The sequence below is a fragment of the Rissa tridactyla genome, chromosome 4 (genome assembly GCF_028500815.1).
Source record: "Rissa tridactyla isolate bRisTri1 chromosome 4, bRisTri1.patW.cur.20221130, whole genome shotgun sequence".
In the NCBI taxonomy this organism is placed as follows: domain Eukaryota; kingdom Metazoa; phylum Chordata; class Aves; order Charadriiformes; family Laridae; genus Rissa; species Rissa tridactyla.
In genome coordinates, this window is record NC_071469.1 from 17,330,117 (window position 1) to 17,354,204 (window position 24,088).

General features: G+C 42.7%; 1 protein-coding gene across 6 annotated transcripts in view; it reads left to right on the plus strand.

Annotated features, from left to right (window-relative positions):
- The window catches only part of OSBPL5 (oxysterol binding protein like 5), a 140,940-nt gene that overhangs the window by 64,015 nt on the left and 52,837 nt on the right, over nt 1-24,088 (plus strand). For all 6 annotated transcript variants that reach the window (XM_054199326.1, XM_054199330.1, XM_054199328.1 and 3 more), the window contains 2 exons: nt 11,769-11,925; nt 18,426-18,499. In XM_054199326.1, the coding sequence (XP_054055301.1) occupies nt 11,790-11,925; nt 18,426-18,499 (210 nt within the window). In that variant the 5' untranslated portion in view covers nt 11,769-11,789. The remainder of the gene's footprint in view (nt 1-11,768; nt 11,926-18,425; nt 18,500-24,088) is intronic.

Below are 24,088 nucleotides of genomic sequence, written 5' to 3' on the forward strand. Positions count from 1 at the left end.
CACTTGCATCAGCAAAGAGGAATTTCACTGTCACCATCGGTACTATTTCAGTATAAAAGCAATATGAGAGAAAGGTGACTCAGGTCTTTGGTATCAGGTGTTTCCAACTAATTACCACTGAAATGTATTAGATGGTCTTAAAAAGGAAGCTTGCAATCGCAACAAAGCACTTTTAAGTCACTTGGGGACCTTTCTTTTTCATTGAAATGAATTCAGAGGCAAAACACACACTCCATCATAACTGCTTTCTTGCTGGGATTCTCCAGGGCTTTAGCTTATGGCTGATAGCTCACACAAAGAGTTTCTGTCTGGCTTATGCCCGGCACACAGAGGCATCTGGTAGTGGGACAGTTGTATAAGTACCAGAGTAGTCACAAGCAAAAACATTGAGATAGTATTATTTGAACAGGTAGGAGGAGATCAGCAAAGACAAATGCACGGTTAAATTTGTATGATGTGGGTGTGTTCTTTCACCTGCATGCCTAAAGCTCAGTCAAAGGAAAGCGCTGGTGCAAAGAGTTTATCCTGTCTGCTTGTTTTCACCAGCTAAGTCATGGATAAACTGGGAGAGAAGGAAAGAGCGAGGTAGGTCCAGAAAGGTTTTCAGCTCGAGAAGTGAGGCTGAGAGTGGGCTTCATTGTGCGTGCTGCATCAGCCTGTGCACGGTTTGAGTCCTTTGGGCTCATTTGGCACAGCATAAATTCCACCCTAAATGCTCTTTGTGGGTTGTCTAGTTTCCTTCCTCCCACAGAGATTTTTAATTAAAAATCTAGGACCGAAATAACTGCAGTGCCATCTTTCAACTATTGTTGAAGGAAGAGCTTGATGCTCTCGTCTCTGAGAAACAGTGAAGTTTATGTAAAAATACACAGTATCTTAATTTCCTGTAGAATTTCAGGGAGAGTGTCTGTATCAGAGGAAGTATAGGTGGATGCTAAATTTAAACCACTGTACAGCAGGTCTTGGTATAGTACCGTGCCCAAAAGCCTGAAAAGCTAAACAGGGGCATATAAGGATCTTTTCAAAAATAGATGCACTTCCTTAAAATTTATTTGGTCTTGTTTATTTAGCCCTCCTTGTGAAGGCCCCTGAGGTTTACAGAGCCCATTTGAATCTGACAAGAAGTTGAGCAGAAAATTCAGCATGATTGGAACACCGTGCCATGGGCTGTGGTCATTTCTCCATCACTTAGTTGTGCTTCATAAGCAGATGAGCCAAGTTGGCTATAATTTAGTGGGCTTGGCATCAAAGACATCGGGTGGAAATATAGTTGGTGCTTATACAGGAGGTGAAGGTAGAAATATACTTGTCTAAAATTCTTGGCATTTAGAATTGTCCATTTCATTCTTTGTGAGCACATGTTTGGGAGGGTGGATGCTCATGACATCAATAATCTGGAACTGATTCTGGGACATCTTTGTGAAATTGAACAGCCCTTGTTTTCTCGCTAAATTGACTTGTAAACATCCTTTCCTACCATTACCCTTGCCTTACTGCCGTGTTGAAAAGTTCCCTTTTGAGCCCGAGTCTGAAAATGCCTCAACGGGACTTGATATGTAAGTCTGGTTTTGTTTTACTTTGTTACAAGGGGGCAATATTTCACAAACAAGAGAATAATGTCAGGAGGACACTATCAGGCATGAAAACAGGTCTTAAAATTAGCTTGGTATTTCCTCATAATTGTGTGGTGGGAGTGTAGCTCCAAGGCACAATCTTTTCCAGATTTAATTATATAAAGGCAGAGGTGGATGTCATAGAAAGCCATCAGGCTTTCTATGTGAGGCTTGCAGTAGTCTGGGTTTTTTTTTAAATGTCATTAAAGCTTGAAGTAGGAGCCTTCCATTAAAAGGGAATATGATCTCATTATGTGATTTAGATAGCAGTATGAGGCTGTAATGTTGCTCTTTAATATGTTCTTTTTAAAGAAAAATATCAAGGCGAGAACTGACCTTGAAGATGTGGCCTGCTTGCGAATGACGTAACTGCACACCTGTCCAAAGCGATGTCCTCTTGTCATGGCTTTAGATCTCTGAGAGCTTTAGCTAAAGCAATTAAGTGAATTTCTCATTTGTGTTTCTGTGTACCTGATACCATATTTCCCCCACCACCCTGGGCCTATCCCAAATCCTCTCATCCTGCAAAGGACCATGCTTATCGGAGCCCTCCTGTGGGGATGGCAGGTGCCATGAGGGCTCAGGCTCCTTCTTTCCAAGGCCAGTCATGGTGACTCCATCAGGGCAACCCTTACTGCAGCCTGGAGTCTATAGTCCCTAAGGTACCACTAAAAAAACTGAATTATTAAAAAGCTATTCTTTTAGGTAGTCAGCTACAATTTAAAAGGATTGTATAGGAGGTCAACAAAGGGTATTACTAACAATTAGCGTGCATAAAAACTTCAGGGCATGGGGGCTGTGGGATATCCGTTCCCCAAGTGCGCTGAGTTATGGATAATTACTGGAAAGCTCAATGTGTCAAAGGTGGACATGGTTTACAATTATGCAACTCCTTAATACTGTTCATGGGACTCAGAGACCTGCTCCCAGAAATGCTCAGGCTTGGAGACGTGTTCACAGTGTGCCTCAAACAAAAGCTGTCACTAGTGGATGAGCTATCAATATTAATAACAGCAATATAAAGGAAGCAGAGCACTTCAAATCTACTTTTCAGGTGGACTTTTTTGAGTCATATGTCCAATCTTCTTCTTACCTAATACTATTCATATTGAAATTCATAACTGAGTGCTTATTTCCCTAACTAGCACAAAGCTTTTAACACTGTGTTTTAGTGCCTAACCTCATACTGTGTCTCTGTGCCTGAGCCTCACACACGTGGAAGTCAAAAGGAGCGTTGCCTTTTGGCTCGGGCATGAGCTGCCAAACTGCCGCAGGCTGGCCAGGAACTGTGCCCACACTTCCAGCACAAGCAGCAGGGATTTAAGGGTCATCTGTATTGCAAGTGAGGTGTGATGGTGGCTTATTTCTGCTTACCTGAAGACAAGCTTGCTCAGTAGCAGGCATCAGCACGGATTTCAGAATGATCTGGCCATGTGGTTCTCGCCTGATTTCTCAGATGATAGTATTTGTAGCCTGCCTTGCATGCCTTACTACTGTGGCCATGCTGTTAGCCCTGCTCCAGCTAGCTAGCTCAAAGGTAATTGATGTATGTGTGCCTGAGTTGCTCTTGTAACTTAATTTTGATGTGAATATATCTCCAACAACCTCTTGAGTTCACTGACAAGAAGCAGCTGTGATAGCCACGTGAGTCCTCATGTCATCTCTACAAAACTTTAATTTAAAGAAGTATATAAATATTTCTAGATAAACAGAAATTTAGAGGCACAAATCTGGTTCCTGAATTTGTTTCAAAGTGGATCCTTACTGGAATTTCTTGGCTAGTGTGTTACGAAACTGTATCAGGAGATCAATTGTTACCTGTGATGGCACGTTTCTTCCTTTATGTTGCACCTGTGCTTGGTTGCACATTGTGTTTTGGTGGGGAATCCTTGCTAATCTGAATTTTGGCTTTGTTTTCCTGCTTAAAAGAATGCAGACTAGAGATATCAGTAACAAATAATGGTAAACTTCAAATAAAAATTCAGTAAGATGGATAAGCATTCAAATGCTTGATGTATGCCTAACAGCTGTGATTTACCTTTTGGTTGCGTTCAGTTGACTATATTAGAACACGGGATTAAAGGGCTGAAGAGGATTCAAAGCAAGCACCTTACCTTCCTGCATAGATTGGTGCTTCAAGAAAATACCTTTGCGTGAGCTTTATTCAGTTGAGATGCCTTCAGAAACTGGGGCCTAAAGGAGATTATGCAAAGTATGGTTTACTGAAAATAAAGTGAGGGACTAAGAGAAAGGTTTGCAGGAAGGGTGCTCGCTCCTGTCTTTCACTGAGTGCTGGGGGCTTTCTCATCCTTCTGGTAGTGTGGGTAAAACTTTCAATTCTGCACGCACCTGCCCTTACTGGGGAAATAATTAATGTTGATGTACTGGTTGTAATTACAGCAAGTGAGATATGTTCTCTGTAGTTAGGAAGGGGAAAGACCAGTGAAATTGCTAAGTCAGGAGAAGCCCCTCAGTGCTAGTGGGAAATTTAATATGCTTTGTTAAATTAATAGCCTTCTGCATAACAATTAATTTACAGTTTAAAGGGCAGAGAAGGTGGATGTAAAAATCATTAAGCATTCATTTCAATGACCCACTCAATAGTCTTAGTCAGAAGAAATCTCTAGCATAATGTTTACAGAGTGAATTGCAAGTGTTTTAAGACAAAAAACGACGAGGATTGTGTATTTAATACTTACTGCAATACCCATTTCTAAGCTGTAAGGTTGCAGTGATCCCTTTCCCAAACACAACATGGTTTTAGTGATGGGCTGGTGTTTGCTGACAGGAGATGTTTATCCAAACTGGAGGTGATTCTGAAGATGACATTTTCCTACTTGTCAAATAAAAATATTTTGCCCTTTGTGACCCCACCTTCAAATTTCTTAGTCCCAAATTAAATAGGGCTCCCCAAAACAAATTATCTGAGATGGTTTTTTCTCAGCGTGGGCTTTCAGTGCCTGGTTTTGCCTGTAGTTGCTCTGTTTGTGGTCTTTGTACATAATGCTTACTGTAGAGACAGATTAGTTGTGAGAAGATTATGCGTGTAAATGCTGGTGTGCCTAAAGCTGCAAATGTTCTGGAGTATACAAAGGAAACATTAATCAAGACATCTTACAGAGAATTAAGGGAGGAAATAGTTTTTTCTCCTGATCACAACATAATTTTCACTGCCCGGTGCAGGAAAAGGCAGGCAGAGAAGCAGGAGGTGATAGAAAGAGGTTGTTCTTCTGTTCTCGGAGGGAGCAAGAGTAGATTGTTAGAGGTTGGCTGTGGTAGGCATCTTCCACAAGAACAGCACGAGAGAGGCAGCTTTAAGGACTCTGCAGGGCATGTGAGCTTCGAGTTAGGTTGTAGGGGTGAGCTAGCCACACTCCTGAGCTTCCTGAAGAAGCGAAGTCCTTCCTCTTGCATATAATCTTAAAGTTGTCTGTAGCTTTAGCTTTCTGTAACTTGTTTCCTTTGTTGCAGATGGGTGTCTTCAGCAACCTGTGTTATTTTATTTTCCACCCTGGACTGACTGTCAAGCTGAGTAATATGGCAAGCAGCAGAGGGTGTGGTAGTCCTTAAAATCAGAGCACTCCTGCAGTACCGGCATTTCAGTGTATTCACCTGGAGCACATGAGGGATTGAAAGAGCGGGGGGAGCTCCATCAAGCTGCTGGGGCTGGTTTGGCATCCAGCAGAACAACACATGGTCTCGGAGGAACATGCCGGGGAGCACCATTGGAGAGGAAAGGTCCCCTTGACAGCAACACAGAGAAATAGCTGACCCCAATAATTCTGGGGAATAGCTGACACTTATTGTGAAGCTTCAGTGCTTCAGCTAACAGCATGACAGCCCAAAACATTCAGTGTCAGCTGTAATAAGTGTGTTTTGCCAAATCCCTAAGCAAAAACCATGGATTGGGTAGAGAAAAAAATTGCCCGTACAGTCTCTTTTCACTGTATCAGGTTGTATTTAACTGTTGGAAGGGGGCTGGCTGTCCAATTACCTATCTTATAAATAAGTGTTTCAGGAATAGCTTCCAGAAACAGATTTCACAGGCTTTCTGTACTGATTGTAGTTCGTCAGCTGCTGTAAATCACCAGTGCACCACTGAACGAATAACTTACACTTGTTGAGGGTCTGTGCTGCTGCTTTTCCTTGTGAATACTTAGGACTGTAATTGCTAGAAATGTATCTGCTAACAATTTGCCTTCTCTTTTCATTCATGAAATTTTTACCTCCTCAGGGTTAATCGAATCAGGAAATGTCAGTACCTTTAGCTTTAATTTTCCTTATTGATGCAGATTCTGGAGTGAATGACTGCTGTGAATATAAAATATGGTTTAATTTGATTTCTGGGAAATACTTAGTGACCAGAAAAAGAAAACGTTGTTTGAAACAAGCCTTGAATAAATTAAGAGCGCCTCCCCCCCCCTCAAGCTAGCACAGCCATCTTGACTATATGAAACCCCTAATTAACTATTTATAGAGATGTGCATATTTCCAATCTATTTTAAAATGCTGGAAATGAGAGTAAGCAAACCAACCTAACCACCAGTTTGCAGAGAGTAGGGGCAGCATAATGTCAGCACAGTGTTTAGCTGTGTAGCAATTATATATCAGGAACTTAGAAAATCTGAAGATGGATCCAGGAAAATTCCATCCCCAAAAGCCTCGGGCCCGATTCTGAAAGCTGCCACTATCTTCCCAGAAAGCACAAAAGGCTCAAAATGCAGAGCAGCTTGCGAAAGGCATCTCTGCACCAACACTGATCATCTGTAAATGTATTAGTCACTGCCTTCACCCAAAATGGGTCTGGTGCCAGAAGAGGAGAGCACTGGCAGTTCCCATTTGCTTTAAAGACAGCCACAAGGCTTGCTGATAAAATAACTTTTATTCTTGTCCCATTGCTCTTTCGTTGGCTGTTCCTGGAGCCACCTGGGAGTGAATGTCCCCTTAGGCAATTGCACCCTGTTAAATTCACGGCTTTCATTTTCCTGTGTTTCATGGGGGTTTGACACAGACTTTTCATCTGCTATATTTTTCATTTTTAAAAAAGATAAAGTGGTCTCAAAGACAGGGATAGCAAAAAGTTTATTTCTTGCTGCTGAATTATTTATTCCCATTTAAGCTCCAGCGAACAGCCCGCATTTAATAGCCCATTACTGCTTAGAGACCTGTCAACATAAAAGGGGCAATCCTGAAAAATACCGTGTTTAGTGGCTCTGTCAATACTCTCTGTATTACTTTTCCTTCATTTTTATGATCAAGAGCACAGAACAGAAGGCCAGAAATGACCTGAGCTGCAAACTTCAGGGTGCTTTAATCTACCAAGAGCTAACACCCAGATAAATTCATGCAAGAGCTGAAGTGCAGATTTTTCACAATGAGGTTAGTTTCCTAAGAGAGCTTATGGATTCTGCATCAGTTGATGTCTTCAAATCAAGACATAGTGTCTTTCTTAGGCAATTCTCCATCTCATCTGCCAGATTTGGAGGAAACGCAGGAGCAGTGAGTGAAATTTGTTGCCTTGCGTTATGGAAGTAGTTTGGTAACATAATGACAATTTTTGGCCAAACTCAATTCTGGCCCAGTTTTGAGTTTTACCTTCTCTCTATTCCCTGACCCCCTGAAGAACTGGTTTCTGTGAAGCATCTGCCATATCCTGAAGCAACCTCCACAATACTGATTTAGAAGTAGGTTTGGGTTTTGGAACAACAATGTTGTCCTCAAATCAGCCATGCAAGATTTGAGGCTCAAAAGCACTCCTGTCTAGAGGTGTATTTTCTACGTTTGCTTATTTCTTATCAGATACTTCATCACCAGTGAATTTTTACATGTTTTCTAGATAATCACGCATTAATAGTGTAAAAGTAGATTTAGTACAAGGCTATATGCTTGGAACCCTTTACACCCTCCTGTCTTGCACAGGTGATTCTGGGCAGAGGCTGGATTATTTAAGTGTCTAGAGAACGCTGTTGTGAAAAACACTGAACACACCTCCCACCATCCTTTTACATCCCTTTGGAAAACTGCCCCTGGCATCTACTGTTCAACATCCCCTACAGCTCTCATGAGCTTTATGTAATTTGAAGCCACCTTGGGCAGGCAGACCCTTATGGACAGATGCACCAAGTAGCTCTCTGAGCAAGTGACCTAATGAAGCCTCATTTTCTTATGGATTTGTCGTTTATGTTGCATTCACTTATGCTTGGTAATAGATGTGTTCATATTCAGAGGACAATGATACAGTTTCCCTCCTTTCTTTAGCCATGTAACTTTTAAGAAGCTAATGTTTTCAAGTTTTATAACACCTGTCGGATTTCCTTGATTTTTGCCAATGGTAAAAAACGTATTGGGAGGGCGGGAGGGTAAAACAGGATAGATACAGATGCAGACACACACAGAGATGTCCTTCAGAAACCAAGCCAAATATTTCAGGTGTATTTTACAATTTTAATAGTGTGAACTACATTTTCTCTCACCAAGGAAAAAAGTGTCTGATGTATAAAAAAAACCCAAAATACAAAAAAAGTCCTTTTTCTGTGATTTTGTGCTGCACTTTGCACTGCATAATGAGGTAAAATCACGTAGGCTGAGTCTGTCCGTCTCAGCCTTTCTCTGAAAAAATGTCATGGTAATCTTAAAATGGTGCAATCTCAGGGAATGAACTGCAGGCCAACAATTCTTTTCTTTTACCCAAAATAAAGGAAAAACAAGTTGAAGTGCGTGCACACAATATAGCACACTGAACAAGAGGCTCTGCTGCTGTCTGCTTCTAGTTGGAGTAAAGCCTGTGAAAATGTGGACGGCATAAGAGCCTGGATGAGAGTCAAATGTAGGAAGGATCTGCGCCCGTGGGCTGGAGCAATACAATGTTAGATGTATCTTTGAAAACCAGACCGGGATGTTGGTGACATGGCATTTTGCATAGTTGTGTGTGTGTGTCAGACAGACACATCGCCACTGCTGCTTCTTGGGGAGCTTTGGTCGCAGGAGGTCTTCTGACAAAAAAGGACCCAGTTAAGAGGAACTTACTCAAATTGATCTTTGTGGTCAAAAAGCGATGAGCTGCTGACACAAGTTTGTATTAAGATATGTAAGAGAAGAGCCAAAGCAAATTATGGACTTGAGAGAAGTCTGTTCCTTTGTTATCGCCTAGTGGCTTTTCCCGGTTGAACCAGGTATCCAGATTTCTTGCCATCAAACGCGTGGCTTAAATAAGTGTGGGAATGAGAGAGCATCAGCACCATAATTCTGTCAATTATCCCATGGTTGAATGGTGTGAAATAAGGGGAGGGAAACATTAGAGCATCAGTCTCTCTGCTTCGTAAATATAGCAGCACTTGAAAGAAATTGTGTTCTGGGATGTCTGACCTGGTATACAGCCTGCTCTTGCTCTGGTGTCTGGAGGGGTTTTGCCACCAATATCAGTGTGAGCTGGCTGGCAATTCTCCACTGTTGTGACTCGTGGTACTGCTGAGACAAAATGATGCCGAATGCAGCCTTCTTGTTACCCCGTCAAGAAGAGTCTCTACCATGAGAGCAGGGCGTAGGAGCTGGATGGACGGATGTTTTGTCTTTGGAACTTGTTCCCCAGCCTGCTTTCCTCTGGATGGACCTGGGATTTCTGAATGCCTTCCTGCACCGTCTGCTTGGCCTCACTGGATTGCTACTTTTCGGGGAGAGTACCTCACAGATCTGCTTTTCCTCTGAGCCGCTTACGAGCAGTTCCAGAGGCGGAGAGTTGAGATGGCCTTTCTGGGAACAAGGGCAGAAAATAGCTCAGTGTTAGCATTCCAAGCCCAGCTATTTAGACCTGGATTATTTTTAAGTATTTTGCTTTCAGACACGTAACTAGCTGCATTTTGTCCTCTCTCTCTTTTCTTTTTTTTTTAAAGTTAGCTTTAATTTTGCATCTTCTCCCCATCCAGCTGTGTGCAACTGAGAGTATCTATGCAAAAAAAAAGGGTTATATGTATTGCCAAATGTTAGGTAGCCAAGTTACCTGCTGCTTCAGAGATGCTGTTGGCTGCAATGGGAACCTGGGGACTTTTTGAGCCTGGACGTATGTTTGCAGGGTGGTTTTGCTGAGCAGTTGAACTGACAGGAGACAGGGCAGTGGCGAGTGGAAAGCGCTGCAGCCACTTCATTTCACCTGGCTTGTCATCACACATCATCGGCCTGAAACACAACCCCATGTGAGGTGCTGTGTGAGGGGTCAGTCCCTGGCAGCCCCGTCCAGCGCGTGGTGTCCTGGCGTTCAAATGCAAAGCCTTTCATCGAGAGTTGTGTGAAGTGGTTATGGTGAAATGCTGCTGCTGAATCTGTAGTGCCTTACAGACACTTCACAGAGGGTGTGACATGATAACATGTAGGACTTTTAGGGAATATTGTGTCAGAGTATTGCACAGACCTGAATTCATCCTCTGTGGATGATGCGGGCCCAGCAGGGGACATGCATCCCCTTCAAATTGCAGTTGTGTGGCCTAGGGGAGTCCCATTTTCAGGCTAACCCCAGCTGCCATCCGTTAGCCCCTTTTTGGATGTTACAGACCCTCATATCTGATGGCTCACCCATCCCAGCATGGTGACCTGGGTTCAGAAAGACCTGCTGCTCAAAGTGGTAACCCGTGCTCATTCTTGGAGTCCAGACTGGTTTAATTCAAATTAAGCTCTTGGGCACTGAGGCCATCTCTTGCGGGAAAGAAGGAGCAGATTCTCTTGCCTTGTAAATCACCGTTAATTTATAAAGTTGATGCTGCCTGCTGTGCAAATAAATTTAAAAAAATGCAAAACCTGAAACATTGGAACTGCCTTCTACGGGGATTGGGGGGGGAGTAGAGGGACAGAACTCAGATAAAACACAGGAGGGGAGTTTCTCACACTGGGACATGTTTGTGGCATCCCCCTGTGTGGTGTCTCAGCTATGAAGGCTGAACTCCAAGAGGCCACTGAGGGTTCTCCATTAAATTGGGGCATTTGGGCCAGCGCAAGCACTGGGGTAGCAGTGGGAGCGGGAAGGGCAAGGCAGGATGTTCTAGCTCTTAATCAGCTCATTTCCCACCTAGTGCCACACAGGTGACCTTATATACATGCTGGTCCTGCCCTCCCGAACTGCACTGTGACTCTGGGCAACTTTTTCCCCTTTGCTTTCCCAGTAGCCTAAAAGAGATGGGAAAACTTGGAGGCTCTTTTCAGGAAACGTGTACCATCCTAAAGGGGTTTTCTTACCACAGTAACTGTCCCCTGGAGAAGCAGCGGACCTCGTGCTCTGTGATGCCCACTCAAAGGCTGGGTTAATGCTTCCTACTGCTAGCAAGAACCCTGCCTCTGGCTGCACATGGAGAGAGAACAAAGCTTGTAACTCAGGAAAGAGACAGTCATAATGTCTGTTTGTAATGGGTAAGAAAGAACTGCTTGTTGGATGAGTATGAAAGAAACCCTTAATTCTAGCCAGGATAGTCTAATGTGTTAGCCAAGTGGTGGTAAAGAGCACAGTACCACCAGGCTCTTGTACGGGGATGCAGGGAGGCTTCTGGGGAGACAAATGCTATCCTTTACCCTCACAGAGCAGCAAAGTTTATCTTATTGATCAAACTGCAAAGCTGATCTAAATGCCATTTTAAAGAAAACTGAAATTATTTATATGTGCTGTAATTGGAAATAAGGGCAGGAGTGACAGTGGCATTATCTCCGCTGGCTGCTCTCTGCAGCCAGTGCAGCTGGTCTCCTTCCGTACAGCTCAGATTAAATGTTAATTTTTGCAGAGATGGTGTAACTCTGCTGACACCAATGGAGTTACATTTATGAAAAAAAACATTAAAAAAAAAAAGTGAATTTTAGCTGCTGTGCAGTGGATAGACCCAGTAAGTAGCTATTGTCCTAGATAGATCTTTGTAGGTAGGAGGGTGTTATACCGCCTGGATTCACCAAGAGCACTGTCCTGCTTCCCTGCAGTTTGCAAATACTGAGAGTCAGCAAATCAGTAATTGTAGCTTCAAACTAATATAACTTTCTTTTTCTGCATAGCCTTCTAGCGTTCTATAAAAAGATCTGGCACACTACATAGGATTAGGTGTCTTTGAAGCAGCAGAGTCATCTGGGTGTGAAACTTTGATTTCCTGTGTCACGAAATGAACTGTTATTTCTATCTTTCTTTTTCAGAAAACCCCCACAGCTCATGCCATGAAGGAGGAGAACTTTCTTCGTCGCAGGTTCTCCCTTTGTCCGGCCTCGTCCACCCCTCAGAAGGTTGATCCTCGCAAGCTGACACGCAATCTGTTCTTTGGGGCCGACAATGACATCTACCCACTCAGCCCAGGTTGGTTTCTGGTGCGTCAGTGCAGAAAGTAGCATGGCTCAGGTGCTTGACTGCAAGTAGGTATTTTAGCAGGCTGCCAGGAAACAAAGAGAAACAAGTTAACGTGAAAGAGAGAGAGAAGCTATTGCAGCACAGGTATTACTGGATTCCAGACAGTGCTGCTTTCATGATACTATTGTCTTTCGTTGCCGTGGTGTTGAGTGAGAACAGAGGGCACCAGAGTTGGGGTTTGTAACCTTTTGAACACTGCATGGCCTCACATTTCAAAAGTGACTACTATTTTCAGGTGCTTCCACTTTGAGGCGCTTTATGTGTTTCACCCTAAGTGTTGGACTTGTTTAAGATTTACTGGCCCCATTTGCAGATGTTTAATGGCAGGTTTCCCTGTTCGGATTTAGAGCCCAGGATAAATATTACAAGAGCAGACTTTCTGTGGTTAACGTTCTGTAAATATCTACAAGCACTACAAGTACTAGGAATCTTGACAGGTTGCCGTGAGTGGCAGATTGGCTTTAAGCGTTCTCTTACGTCTTTTTTGCTTTGAATTTCCTAGCACCCTTTTTGAAGGAAATAGAGCTCATTTTATTGTTTCAGAATTTGTTGCTCACAGTAAACATTCAAGTCTTTCCTTGATTGCAGTCTGCAAACAATACTTCCGTTCCAGTCTGTAAACAAGTGCTGCAGGGAACAGTCACAAGTTTGTAGAGCTGTCATTTGCAGCTGCCATGTCAGTGCTAAATAATCAAACCCCACAGCACCTTCGTGAGCTCTTAAAACACTGATATCTAGAGAAAGAACACAGCGTCTGTCAAAAGGTTTCAGTGTTCATATATATGTAACACCTGGCAGACTCTCTGGGCTTTGCAGGTGTAGAGCAAAACCAGGTCTGGGTTTCCTGAGCTAATTGTCTTTAAGTGCAAAGGTTTCAAGGGCCTCTGATTTCGCAGGTATTTCTATTTGTGGGTGTCTGCTTCAAGGCAACGGGGACCATATTTTCAGCAGTGCTGACTAACTCTGGCTGTCACTGAAGTTGCGCGAAGCTTCAACAACCTTTTTCTAGTCAAATTGAAAACAACTTGAATTGGGGCACCTAAAATCTCATACATTTTAAACCTGTAGGGACTTCTGAACAGCTATCTGCCCATAAGTACAGTCCGTACAAATGTGTGGTAAGTAAATAGCTGTTTCACTTCTGCTATCCTTGGGAGCTGAAAGGCTGATTTTTCAGGCTCTAGTCACTTCCCCTTGTTTCGGGGAGATGGAGAGCCATAGCTCAAGATTTGCCCATTCTTCAGTTCTTACCAACATTTTTAGTGTTAAAAAAGTTACTGACTTCCTCATAGAGGTATTTCAGTGCTGTAATCCTTCAGAAACCAGGGAAAGTTGAGGGTTTCACGGTGGAGGAGGTAGCTGGAAGAGTTTTTCGCTTCCTCACGTTCTCCCATCACCTTGTCTCTCTTCCATCCCTGCTGTCAGTTGGACCAAACAGCCTTTGCTGGGCTCAGCAGAACAAGTGCCTCGAGCCACGCTGGAGCTTTTGTTCTGCTGTGCAGTTCTCCCAAGTAACCTCCAGCACTGGCATCAGCAACAGCGGTCGCCCTCTGTAATGCAAAGAGAGAGCATAGGCCAGAGAGTTTGTAAAGGAGAGAATATCCCTTTTAAACAAACAGATGTTACTGCTTCAGTCAGGGGATTTCTTGCAGAGAGTCTGGGTTTCTGTCTATCCTTACTTTTTTTTACTCCTTTCATATCATAGAATGTGTTGGGTTGGAAGGGACCTTTAAAGGTCATCTAGTCCAGCCCCCCTGCAGTAAGCAGGGACATCTTCAACTAGATCAGGTTGCTCAGAGCCTCATCAAGCCTGGCCTTGAATGTCTCCAGGGATGGGGCCTCCACCACCTCTCTGGGCAACCTGTTCCAGTGTTTCACCACCCTCATTGTAAAGAACTTCTTCCTAATATCTAATCTAAACCTGCCCTGCTCTAGTTTAAAACCATTCCCCCTTGTCCTATCACTACATGCCCTTGCAAACAGACCCTCCACAGCTTTCTTATAGGCCCCCTTCAGGTACTGGAAGGCCACTATAAGGTCTCCCCGGAGCCTTCTCTTCTCCAGGCTGAACAACCCCGACTCTCTCAGTCTGGTCCCCACAGAGCTGCTTTGTCTCTTTGTTTTCCTCATGTTTTCCCTAACAAGTAACTGTCATTCTTCACGTTCAGTTGCCATTTCCCGTGGCAGGCTCTCCTTTCACTCCTTGGCTGCTGCTTCTGCCTCATTTTCCTCTGAGCCTTGTGCGCTTACCCCCACCTTCTTCCCTCCCTCTGAAGGATGCTGCTATCACCATAGATAAGCTATAGGTCTACATCTATAAGCTGCAACCAATATTTCTCTGTCACCCATTTTTCTCTGTTGTTTTACATTAACTTTCCATTCTTGAGGCTTTTCAAGTGTTCTGTGTTTTGCTGCCTGACCCCAGCAGGTTGTTCTTATGAGGGCACTGGGCTGATCGCGTTGGGTGGGTGCTGTGGGCAGCGCAGACAGCAAAGCCCAGTGGTTTCCTGCCAGAAATTTGGTGGGTTGTGAGGTGGCTGGAGCTGATGGTCTCACAGCACCAACACCTAGGATTAGCCCTCCAACAATGAAGATGTGCAAGTAAATAGTTCAGTGAGAAGGGAGTGACAGACTTTACACCTCAGGCAAGATACACTATGGAGATTCAGTTCTGCAAGAGGATTTTTTTTAAAAGAAACATATGGGAAATGCAGAGGGCACTATCTGAAATAACACTTTGGACTTTTTGCCTCTTGCTTGCATACAAAAATACAATGATTATGGTAACTAAAAGACATTTGAGGAAGACATTTCCTCTTTATAGAAAGTTCACAAACCAGAAAGACATGAATTCATGTTCCTTGCCCATGTCTTTCTTTCATGTAGCAATAAGGGGACAGAATCTCTCTTTTCTCTTTCAGAGGGTGGGAAGTTTATTGGGAGAGTAGCTAAAAGAACTTCTAGAGAATCTCTCTTTTTGACTAGGCTGTGAGATCGCACGGTGGCTTTAAATAAAAATTTAGATTAGCCTATCTGCATCCTCAGAGATGCACTTTCATGAATATGCGAATTTCACTGTGATAGATACATGGAACTAAATTTAAGTCTGGTGTACACATCGAGCTGTGTGGCTGATATTTGCAGCAGTAACGGATTTTATTCGCAATAGTTTGCCACACATCAGAGCCTGTATTTCCTCTTGTAGTTACTCAGATGCTTTATCAGAAAGCCTATAAAATAATAGTTCATGCTGGGTGGAGCTAATCATTAATTCCTCAATAACCCAGTTATTTTTCTTCATGTTGCCATTGATCAGTCATGCTTGCTGTATCATTCTTTACAAAGGGGAAAGGCAAATGCACCTCTAGGATTGATGCCTGGCAGAAAACCAAAGAAAAAGAATAGCTACTCTTCTGGAAGGGATGAAAATACTTGGTTTTCCTATGCATGACAGTAATGGGATAAAAGAAGGTATCAGTAATTCAGCTCTCTAACTGCAAAGGTGGAGTGTTTCTTGATGTGGTGACGGCTGGTTCCCTAAGCACCATTGATTCCCTTTCTGAAATATTTTTCGCTATTTGGTGCAAAACTTTTGGGCTACTTTGTGGAGGACCTTTCTTTGCATGCCCTGCTAGTAGCCGGCACTTTTAAGTCAGGAGAGATGCAACTCTGTTTTGGTTGTGGGCATTACGTTTTCTTGATCATGGAGATAAGAACTTCAGCTTCTATAGGCAGTTAATATTAAGCTCCTTTTATGCTTTTTATGTGGTTTCCTATTTATTTTCTCAAGGCAGTTATGTCTGTTTTGCTCTGGGTGAGACTCTCGCTTTTGGGGTTTCTGTGCACTTAGCTTTGTGTGCGGGTGTTTAAGAAACTTGCACATGGTTTCAATGAAGTTTGCTTTCCAGACAAGGGCTGGCGCTCACCCTCCGCATGGCTGCAAGCAAGACTACGTGAGACAGACAGCAAAGATAGCTCTACTCCAAAAAAACAGCATTTCCCTCACAAGTGCTAATAGGCTTAGCATGTTTGGCGTAAGAAACCAGTATACGCTGCTTCATAAACATATCTTATGAATTCTTGTAAATGATACGGTGAGAGTGAACAGTTGCGTGCTCCCATTTTTCATAATACCCTGTAAGCAGGATGGTCCAGAACCTTAGGAGCACTGAAAATCTCGTTGTTCAAGTGCAAACCCTTTTGACTGTATTACTGAGAGAAGGCAGGAATCTCTCACATCCAGGCTTTTTGTATGGATACCAGCTTGGACTTAAGCTTTCTTTAAGAAATGGGACATAATAAAGAATGGATGTGGATTCTGTTATGCTAATAGCCGCCGTTCCCTCAGAACAGGCAGCAGCTGATTCCCATTAACTTCACTTGAACTTTTAGGCCATATATTACTTTCCCATACATGCACAGAAAAAAACTCTTCATGGGAAACAAGTGCAACAGCTACATGGTTTTGTGAGCTTGTTCCAACCTCCTCTGTCTCTGTCGGGGAGAGTGGGGGCTACAGAGAGGGAAGCGCCATCAGAGAAAGAAAAAGTACGAAGATACAGGTCCTAATCCATGCACAGCAGCGCATATGGCCACCCCACTTGTTATGGTAGCACAAGGCGACTGGCAAATATCTGGCCAGTTCAGATTTTCTCTTGCCTGTGAACATTAGGTTTCTGAGAATGTTATCTAGGGCTCAGTGTTTCAAGGGGAGGAGCGACAGTTAAGAAACTACGTTAAGATATAGGCTCCCTGTTGTTGCACCGCCTTCCTATGTGACCGCGTAGGTCCTTCCTCTGCTTCAGTTCCCCACGTGAGCAATGCACATGCTGTCCCTCTTCTCCCAGGCTTGGAAGAGTTTGCTTTCTGCGTCAGCGCAACTGCATGCATGTGGCACAGCGCAGGACTGTGCCACAGGGTGAGAAACACCTCTGAAACCCCCATCCACCCTTAGACACCATGTGAAAAGTTGAACACCTTCTAGAAACAGTTGTCCCACAAAGCCTTTTCTTTAAATTTAAGAGTCGAATACACCAAACTGCCTGTTAATGCCCATAAAAAGGGCACAGTTCTTGTCCTGTCTCTTTACCAGTGAAACCCTGTAGTACAGTTGCAGTTGTGGTTATAATGGGACATGCTTGTTCTCTCACAAGTCCCGTGATGGAAGTGCAGAAGATGGCCATGAGGATATTTATTCTTCAGTAAGCTTCTGTGGCTGACTTGTCTTGGCTTCTTAAACGGCTGCTCTGAAAACTCCAGGAGACATTATGGCTTCTGACACATCTGTGACAACTTCTGCTGACTGCAGGAGAATCGGGATTTTCCCTTACTGGTTTTGGATTTGGTGGTGTTTCCAAGACTGGCCCACACAATGTTTAAAAATATTTTTAACAGTTCCCATGTTTGCAGTGTGCTACAAATGGATTATATTTCCCTGTCTTGGTGGTTCTTTACTGCGTCCAGTATTCTGAACCTCTTATTGCTAACAATTTTGGGAAGAAAACTACATTGCAATTGGATAACAATGACTGTCTTGGCACTAAAAAGCTAGTCTCATCAGATGCTATTTTTTGGCTTTTTTTAATAGAAGCTCCATGCCTTCTTTTACTGTAAGGACATGATTACAGTTGGCAAAAAGAACAGAATTTATCATGCCATTTTATCGCATGGACTAGGACTACACACACTCGTACTAGTATATAATGGGTATAACGTACTGCAAATTTAGTATACTTGGGGAGTGGAAATATATCTCTACAATGATTGGAAAATGTCATAGTGTTCTTAAATACTGCTTGTTAATTGAAAATGTTTCTTATTTTAACAAATAACTTGGTCAGAAGACATTGACCTTCTGCAGGTTTCTTTAATTTTGTTTCACTAATTATGTCTAGATGCTGTTCTGTCTTCTGTAACGTTTTATGATCATGGTTATTATTTGTCAAACAAAGCATGCTGTCAAGTACATCTATGTATAGTTGCCAGATACTGACCAAGGAGGATAATGTATTGAATAGCTGCTTATTAACTGAATTCCGTTTATTATTTGCATTGATGAGGCATGGGGTATGTAAGAAAAGAACAGGCTGTGGTAACGTAATTAAAGACTGCATCATAGTGCAGACACAGAAGGGAGCTGATTAAGGATGCATAAGCAAACTTATTTCTGTTTTTCTTCCAGCTTTCATATGCTGGACTTTGCAACCATCATGTTAGTTTACCACAGTGTTTTGAGACCTAACTTTTAAGCAGTACTTGTTGCCTAGCCCAAGCATGTGGATGCAGGCTATTTCAAGCTCTGCAAGATCCCTCTCTGTGATCCTGGTGTGCTTGCTCCTGCTCATGACAGCTTCTCTTGCTTGCTGTCAGCAGTAGCCCTTCTAAAGCCATAAGTAGACGTGGTTTTGTGCAGAATTTCTCTGTTTCTGAATCACATTTATTTGTTGCAGGAAAAGACGTGGAAGGAAACAGCCCGTCAGCACTGAAGGATGAGATACCACAGACTCCAAACTCCATTAGTAAGGTACTGTGGGATAGGGATCCATCCCTAGTCTCGCTTTCATTTCTTCTCAAGCTGTTATTAATCATTCTTACTCTCTTTTTTTTAAAGTCACTGCGAAAGCCCCTCCCTCTGTTCCTGCAGGAACTGTGTGTGCATGTTTTGAAAGAAAGAAAATGGGTATTTTTGCATGGTTGGGATGACAGAGAAGCCCACACTTCCCTCTGACTTGATAGCACCTACCGCAGAAGAACCCTGTTTATTTGGGCCTCATTTGGCAGTGTAATTGTATGAATAATTATGGTTGAAAGGTTGATTTTGTCAGTAGAGGTGTCTCCTGCTGTTCCTGATCAGCAAGGCAATCATAAACCTTAATTGTCTTGGAAGAGAAAGCTGTAATATTTAGTGTAGTGCATAGCATCCAAAACTGCGAGTTGAGATCCTGGGAGACAGCTCTGGGAATTGGTGTAAGAGGAGAGGAACGCAAACTATCCAACATTTCCTGAACACAGGGTTTCCATCCAGCCTGTTTGGAGAGGTAAAACTGGAACTAAAGACTCTGGATCTGGGTGTTCAGAACCTGGCTCTACATTTAGAGTTACTGAGTGCCTGGGTTTCGTTTCCTGTTGAGATGGAATCAACCTTATAAATCAGATCTGTCTTTGAGATTCATGTACAGGCTTTTTTGGCTGCAGCTCCCTAACATCTTTCTGGAGGGTAAGTAGAAATAGAAGCAAGACCTGTTAATATTTTTTTAACTAAATTTATTCAACTGTGAAGCTATAAAATGTAAATGACACCAGCTGAAATGAAAATATAACATGAAAGAAGCAGCTTCAGACAAGTGATTTCCTATAATATATGAAAACAGGCTCTGCATCTTCAATACATTTGGCTGTGCTTGCCTGGATCTTGCAGGTTGTTCTGCCAGGATGCCCTGACAGAGGTCAGCACAGGGAGATGGTGATGAGAGGTACTTTGGGAGTATGTGACAAGGGCTCGTGTACACGTGCACTGCTGTTCCTGGAACCTGGCAAGCTGCAAACCGACCTTGGTTTTGCTTTTTTGGGCAGCTTCCTCATGGAAATCCAGCCTCCCACTTATCCTGGCAATGGAGAAGCCCAAGAACCAGTTAACTGCATCCAGGGCTTTGTTTTAAAGCCAGATGTTTTGCACGCCTTACAAGGAGTGATGTTACATTCCCAATGACTTAGCAATGTAAAGAAGAAGGACTTCTTCTGGACAGGACAACTCAGAGCACTGAAATGCTGTCCAAAAGGGACTTTGATTTCTGAGTTACAGGATGAGCGCAAGAGTAGGAATGTATTTATGAGAGGTAGCTGGGTAAGAGCATGGCTCAGCTGTGCTTTCCCAGCCTCAGGGCCTGCCTTGCTATTTAGTCACCTACAGGTGTGTTTTTGAAAAGAGAAGCACCCTTGGAGCATTTGGGTGCCCACCTAGATTTCTGCCATGCTTTGTGTGCACCTGGGGAGGCATTGGTGGGTCTCTCCGTGACAGTGTCAAGCACAGTTGTTAAGGAGAGATAAGAGAAAATGCACAGGGCAAAACAACTGCATCAGATTTGTGATTCAAAACAAATGGGGGCCTGAACCTGGACATGAGTTTTGCTTTCACCAACCCAAGACTTTGACTTTAGAATAGTCAAAATTGCTCTGAAACATCAATGGACTAAAAACAGATGCAAGGACCCCAAAACGCCAAACTTCAACTTGCCTGCTCACTTGCAGTGTCGCAGGCAATTGCTTTGGGTACTGAATGGGCCAGAGCTAGGCCTATTTCCTGCCTGAGTGTTCTGCTTAGGCACATGATATTTGATTCAGAGACTTTTCCGCCTCACTGGACCTGTGCTGTAGCGCCTGTCATTCTCACTTCACTCTGCTTTGTCTCGCTGTGTTGTACACTGACTTGTTCTTCTCTGGTAGTCAGTTTGCTTACTATTTCATTTTTCATATTCACTTAGCTCTAAGGCTATAAAATGAAACCTTCCTGTCTGGCGTCCAGAACTGTAAGTAGGGATCTGTCACAGTATTTCAGTTTAAAAATAAATAGCGGTTCCACCTACTTGAACCAAAGGAAGGAGTGTGTGCTAATTGGGTCATGTTTAGATTCCTGATAGCAGGAGGGAGATAATTTTTAGAAACCAAACTGTAGGGTGTGCAGATTTAATTAATGGATTCAAAAGTAAATATTCTAGGTAGCAGATCCGTGCCACTAATACTTACCCTTCTTTTGGCACAGTGGATATAACAAACCTTGTTGGAAATCAGTGTTCCTTCAGCAGCACTATTTTGATGTACCATACCACACTGACTCTTTTCACCCAGTACTGAGAAAGAAAGTCAGTGCAGTGATTCAATCCCTGGACTGGGGCTTAGGGGACCTTGAATTCCCAGCTCTGACTTGGAGTCCCTGCATTTCCCCAGGCAGATTAATTGCCTTTCTGTTTCACTTCTTCATGAGCTCTGAAGCCATTTAACTGCAACCACACTACCCTGTGCTCATAAATGGACTCCCAGTCTATATCTGAGGTGTGAACACATCCCGATTGTACTATCTGTACAGACAGTAAAATATTTGATGCTGGAACATTTCCTTTCAGTGTGTTTGTGTGGTTCTTAGCAATATATATTTCTGATTTCAGATGTGGCTTCTCACCCCAGATTTTATTAAAACAAATTTAAGGCACAATTCAGTTACGTATGACATTGCTAACTTTCCCTGCAGCATATTTTCTCCTATTTCATTTTTTAAGTGGAGTCTCTTTCATCTCCCTTTTCAAGGAAAAATAAAATCATTAGCTTATTTATTTCAGACTGTTTCTCATATTAGTTTCTCTCTTTTTAAAAACACTTTAGCCTTGTTTTCTGGCAGCAGTGCTCATAGTGGGGTGTGAAAATATCACAGAAGTGTCTCTAAGCCTGAAGCTCATCTCTGCAGCCAGCTAGTACAGTTAGCACGCGCCTGATAGTGACAGGAGATACCCTTCTCTCATTTTGTGCCTCATTCAGCACTGTTAAGTGCCTTTTATTGTAGTACTTAAAGTACCTTTTATTGCAGTATGCAGTGTTGCATTTTCTCTTTCTTCCCTTCCTATGCTACCGATTTATTCTGCTGGCTGGGGAGCCGCTGGCGTGATATGGATGCAGAGCCTCAAAGAATTGAAGTGTATTTTAAGGGACAGTCAGAAAAATCTTGAAGCTGGTGCTCAGTGGTACTTTACTCTTTTCAGTCCTCCAGTAATGTCACAATGAAGTCTTATAATTATCACATTGTAGGAGCGTGGCTGTTGTGTGCACAGTTATATGACGTATGGGAGGGCAAAGCTTAGATTTCTTGGTTCATCGTGCATGAGTTTTTCCACATGCCTGAATTGTTCAAGTCTTGATCTGTGATTTGTAATCTGAAATGTAAATCTAAGTGGCTGCTAGAAATTTATTTTAGCTGCAAAGTAGTTTGAAACAGCTCATACTGATCACTTGAGATTTAAGCTACAACTCCTATGCTGTCTTATGCTCATCCTTCTAGTCTCGTGAATCGTGCTCTTTCACCTCTGAGTTAATTCCAGCCATGGTTACGTTTGGGACTATGATAAAAGATCATTCACAACTCTGGCAACCTACAAGGGTGCCTTTCCCTCTGTTCTCCCTTAGCCAGCAGACCGAAGAATCAGTTGTCAGAGAGATCCAGACGTTGCAGGAATCACCTCAGAGAGGCTCAGGAGCGAAACGTTCCCTGTGTGTGCTAAGCACAGCGTTATAGGAGAATTTGGCCCTTACGGGTGGTGTTATGCTTACCTGGGCCCTTGATGGTTTTTCATTACCATACTTTATGCTGTCGATGTTGTGGATGGAATTATTTTGGAGCCAGTTTTCTCTGCCAAGTCTTGCACTCAGTTCCTGTGCCCTGGCTCAGGTACACCTTGCTTCTTCAATTCCATGTGCAGCATTTTAGGGTAATCACAGTTGTCCACAGTGAGCAGAGATGTAGCCTGGAGTATCCTGGGAAAATCACATAAAAGAGGGGAGGGATTTTGCACGGTGAGGTGGGAAACATGGAGCATCCCTAATTTCTGTAGGTGCATCAAAGCCCTGAAACTCCCAGGTGCCTCACAGAGGGGAATGTACACAGTAGTAACTGTTCGCTTCCAGAAATGAAGTCTCAAAATTTATAATTTTGGATAAGCCACAGCAGTCCTATCGTGTCACCTTGGGTCACTGGTGATCATAATTCCTTACTCTAGTGTTTCGGATGGGAGAGATGAGGGTAAATGGAGGTGCTAAAATTGACATGATTTATTAAACAATTTAGCAAAGCATATTTTAAGCTGAAAGCCCAATTGTTTTTCTTTTCTCACCTTCTTCGTTTGTTTAATCTTAGTCTAGGAGCAAAAGCTGTGCCTACAGCTAGAGGGGAAAGCAAAGCTTTGCTTCAGATTTCTGCTTAGCAGTACAACTGTATCAGTCATGTGAAACGGCATTTTTCTGGGTGCACAACTTCCCATCTCGCCTAAAATGTTCTTTAAATATTCTAAATTTGCAGAGCATTCTTCCCATGAAAGGCACACTTAAATGATCAAATAGAAATCCCATGAGGTCTGTGACTTTTTCTTTAATTACTATAATCTGACGCAATGGAGAAAAGCATTCCACTAAACAGTAATATAACTTGATATTTGGAGTTGCTTGGATAGCTGAATTTCAGCGATGATTTTCCCCAGATATTGCTGTCATGTCAGCTATTTATTTCTACAGGCTTTTCAATTTGCACTAATCATCAGGCTATTTCAGTGTTGTAAACACAGTTGCTGTGTCTTTGTAACATTGTTGAAATAAAAGGGATTTTTGGGTTTTTTTGGCAAACTAAAAAGTTTTAGGTGGAGATTATTCAACTTGCTGTAAAGCAGCATATTAACTGAAGGGTAACCTTTCCTAATGCAAAGCTTGTTTGTCAGTAAGAATTGTTTCCCTGACTCTACTGTCCTTTGGATGAGCTGTTAATTCACAACAAAATAAAAAAGTTTTTAAAAAGAACTGCTTATAGTAAATTGAAAACAAAATTGTTTAAATGTGGTTGAGATATCTGTGAATATTCACATCAGTAATAAGGAGCTCTTCACTTCTAATGTTAAGCCAGCTTTTCCATAGTGTTTATACTACTTCGGGAACTTTTGTTTCATTTCTTTTATTTCTGCAGTGATACAGATCTGTCACAATTATATGTGGAAAAGATACTGGGGAAGTTACATGTGAGCAAGGACATGTCTCCCATGCGAAGACTATTTTTGCTTTTGTGAAACGTAACTTGTGACCCCAGCTACTTTTGTTCTGCCTTCAAATTCCCATCTGATTTCGTCTTTCCCTCATTTGGATGCAAAGAAGAAAAAAGAGTGACTTGTAAGCTGTCACTGCTGTTAACTTGCAGGCCACAGCTTGAGAATGATTTTATTTAAATGTTTCTCATTTGGAATTATTCTGTCTATTTGTCTCTCATTACGTATTTTTTTGTGTTCGTCCTGTGCAGCAAGGATTGTTTGCGTTAAACAACAGGATATTCCTCTTGCTGTTATCCAAGGCACGGCATGCTGATGGGCTG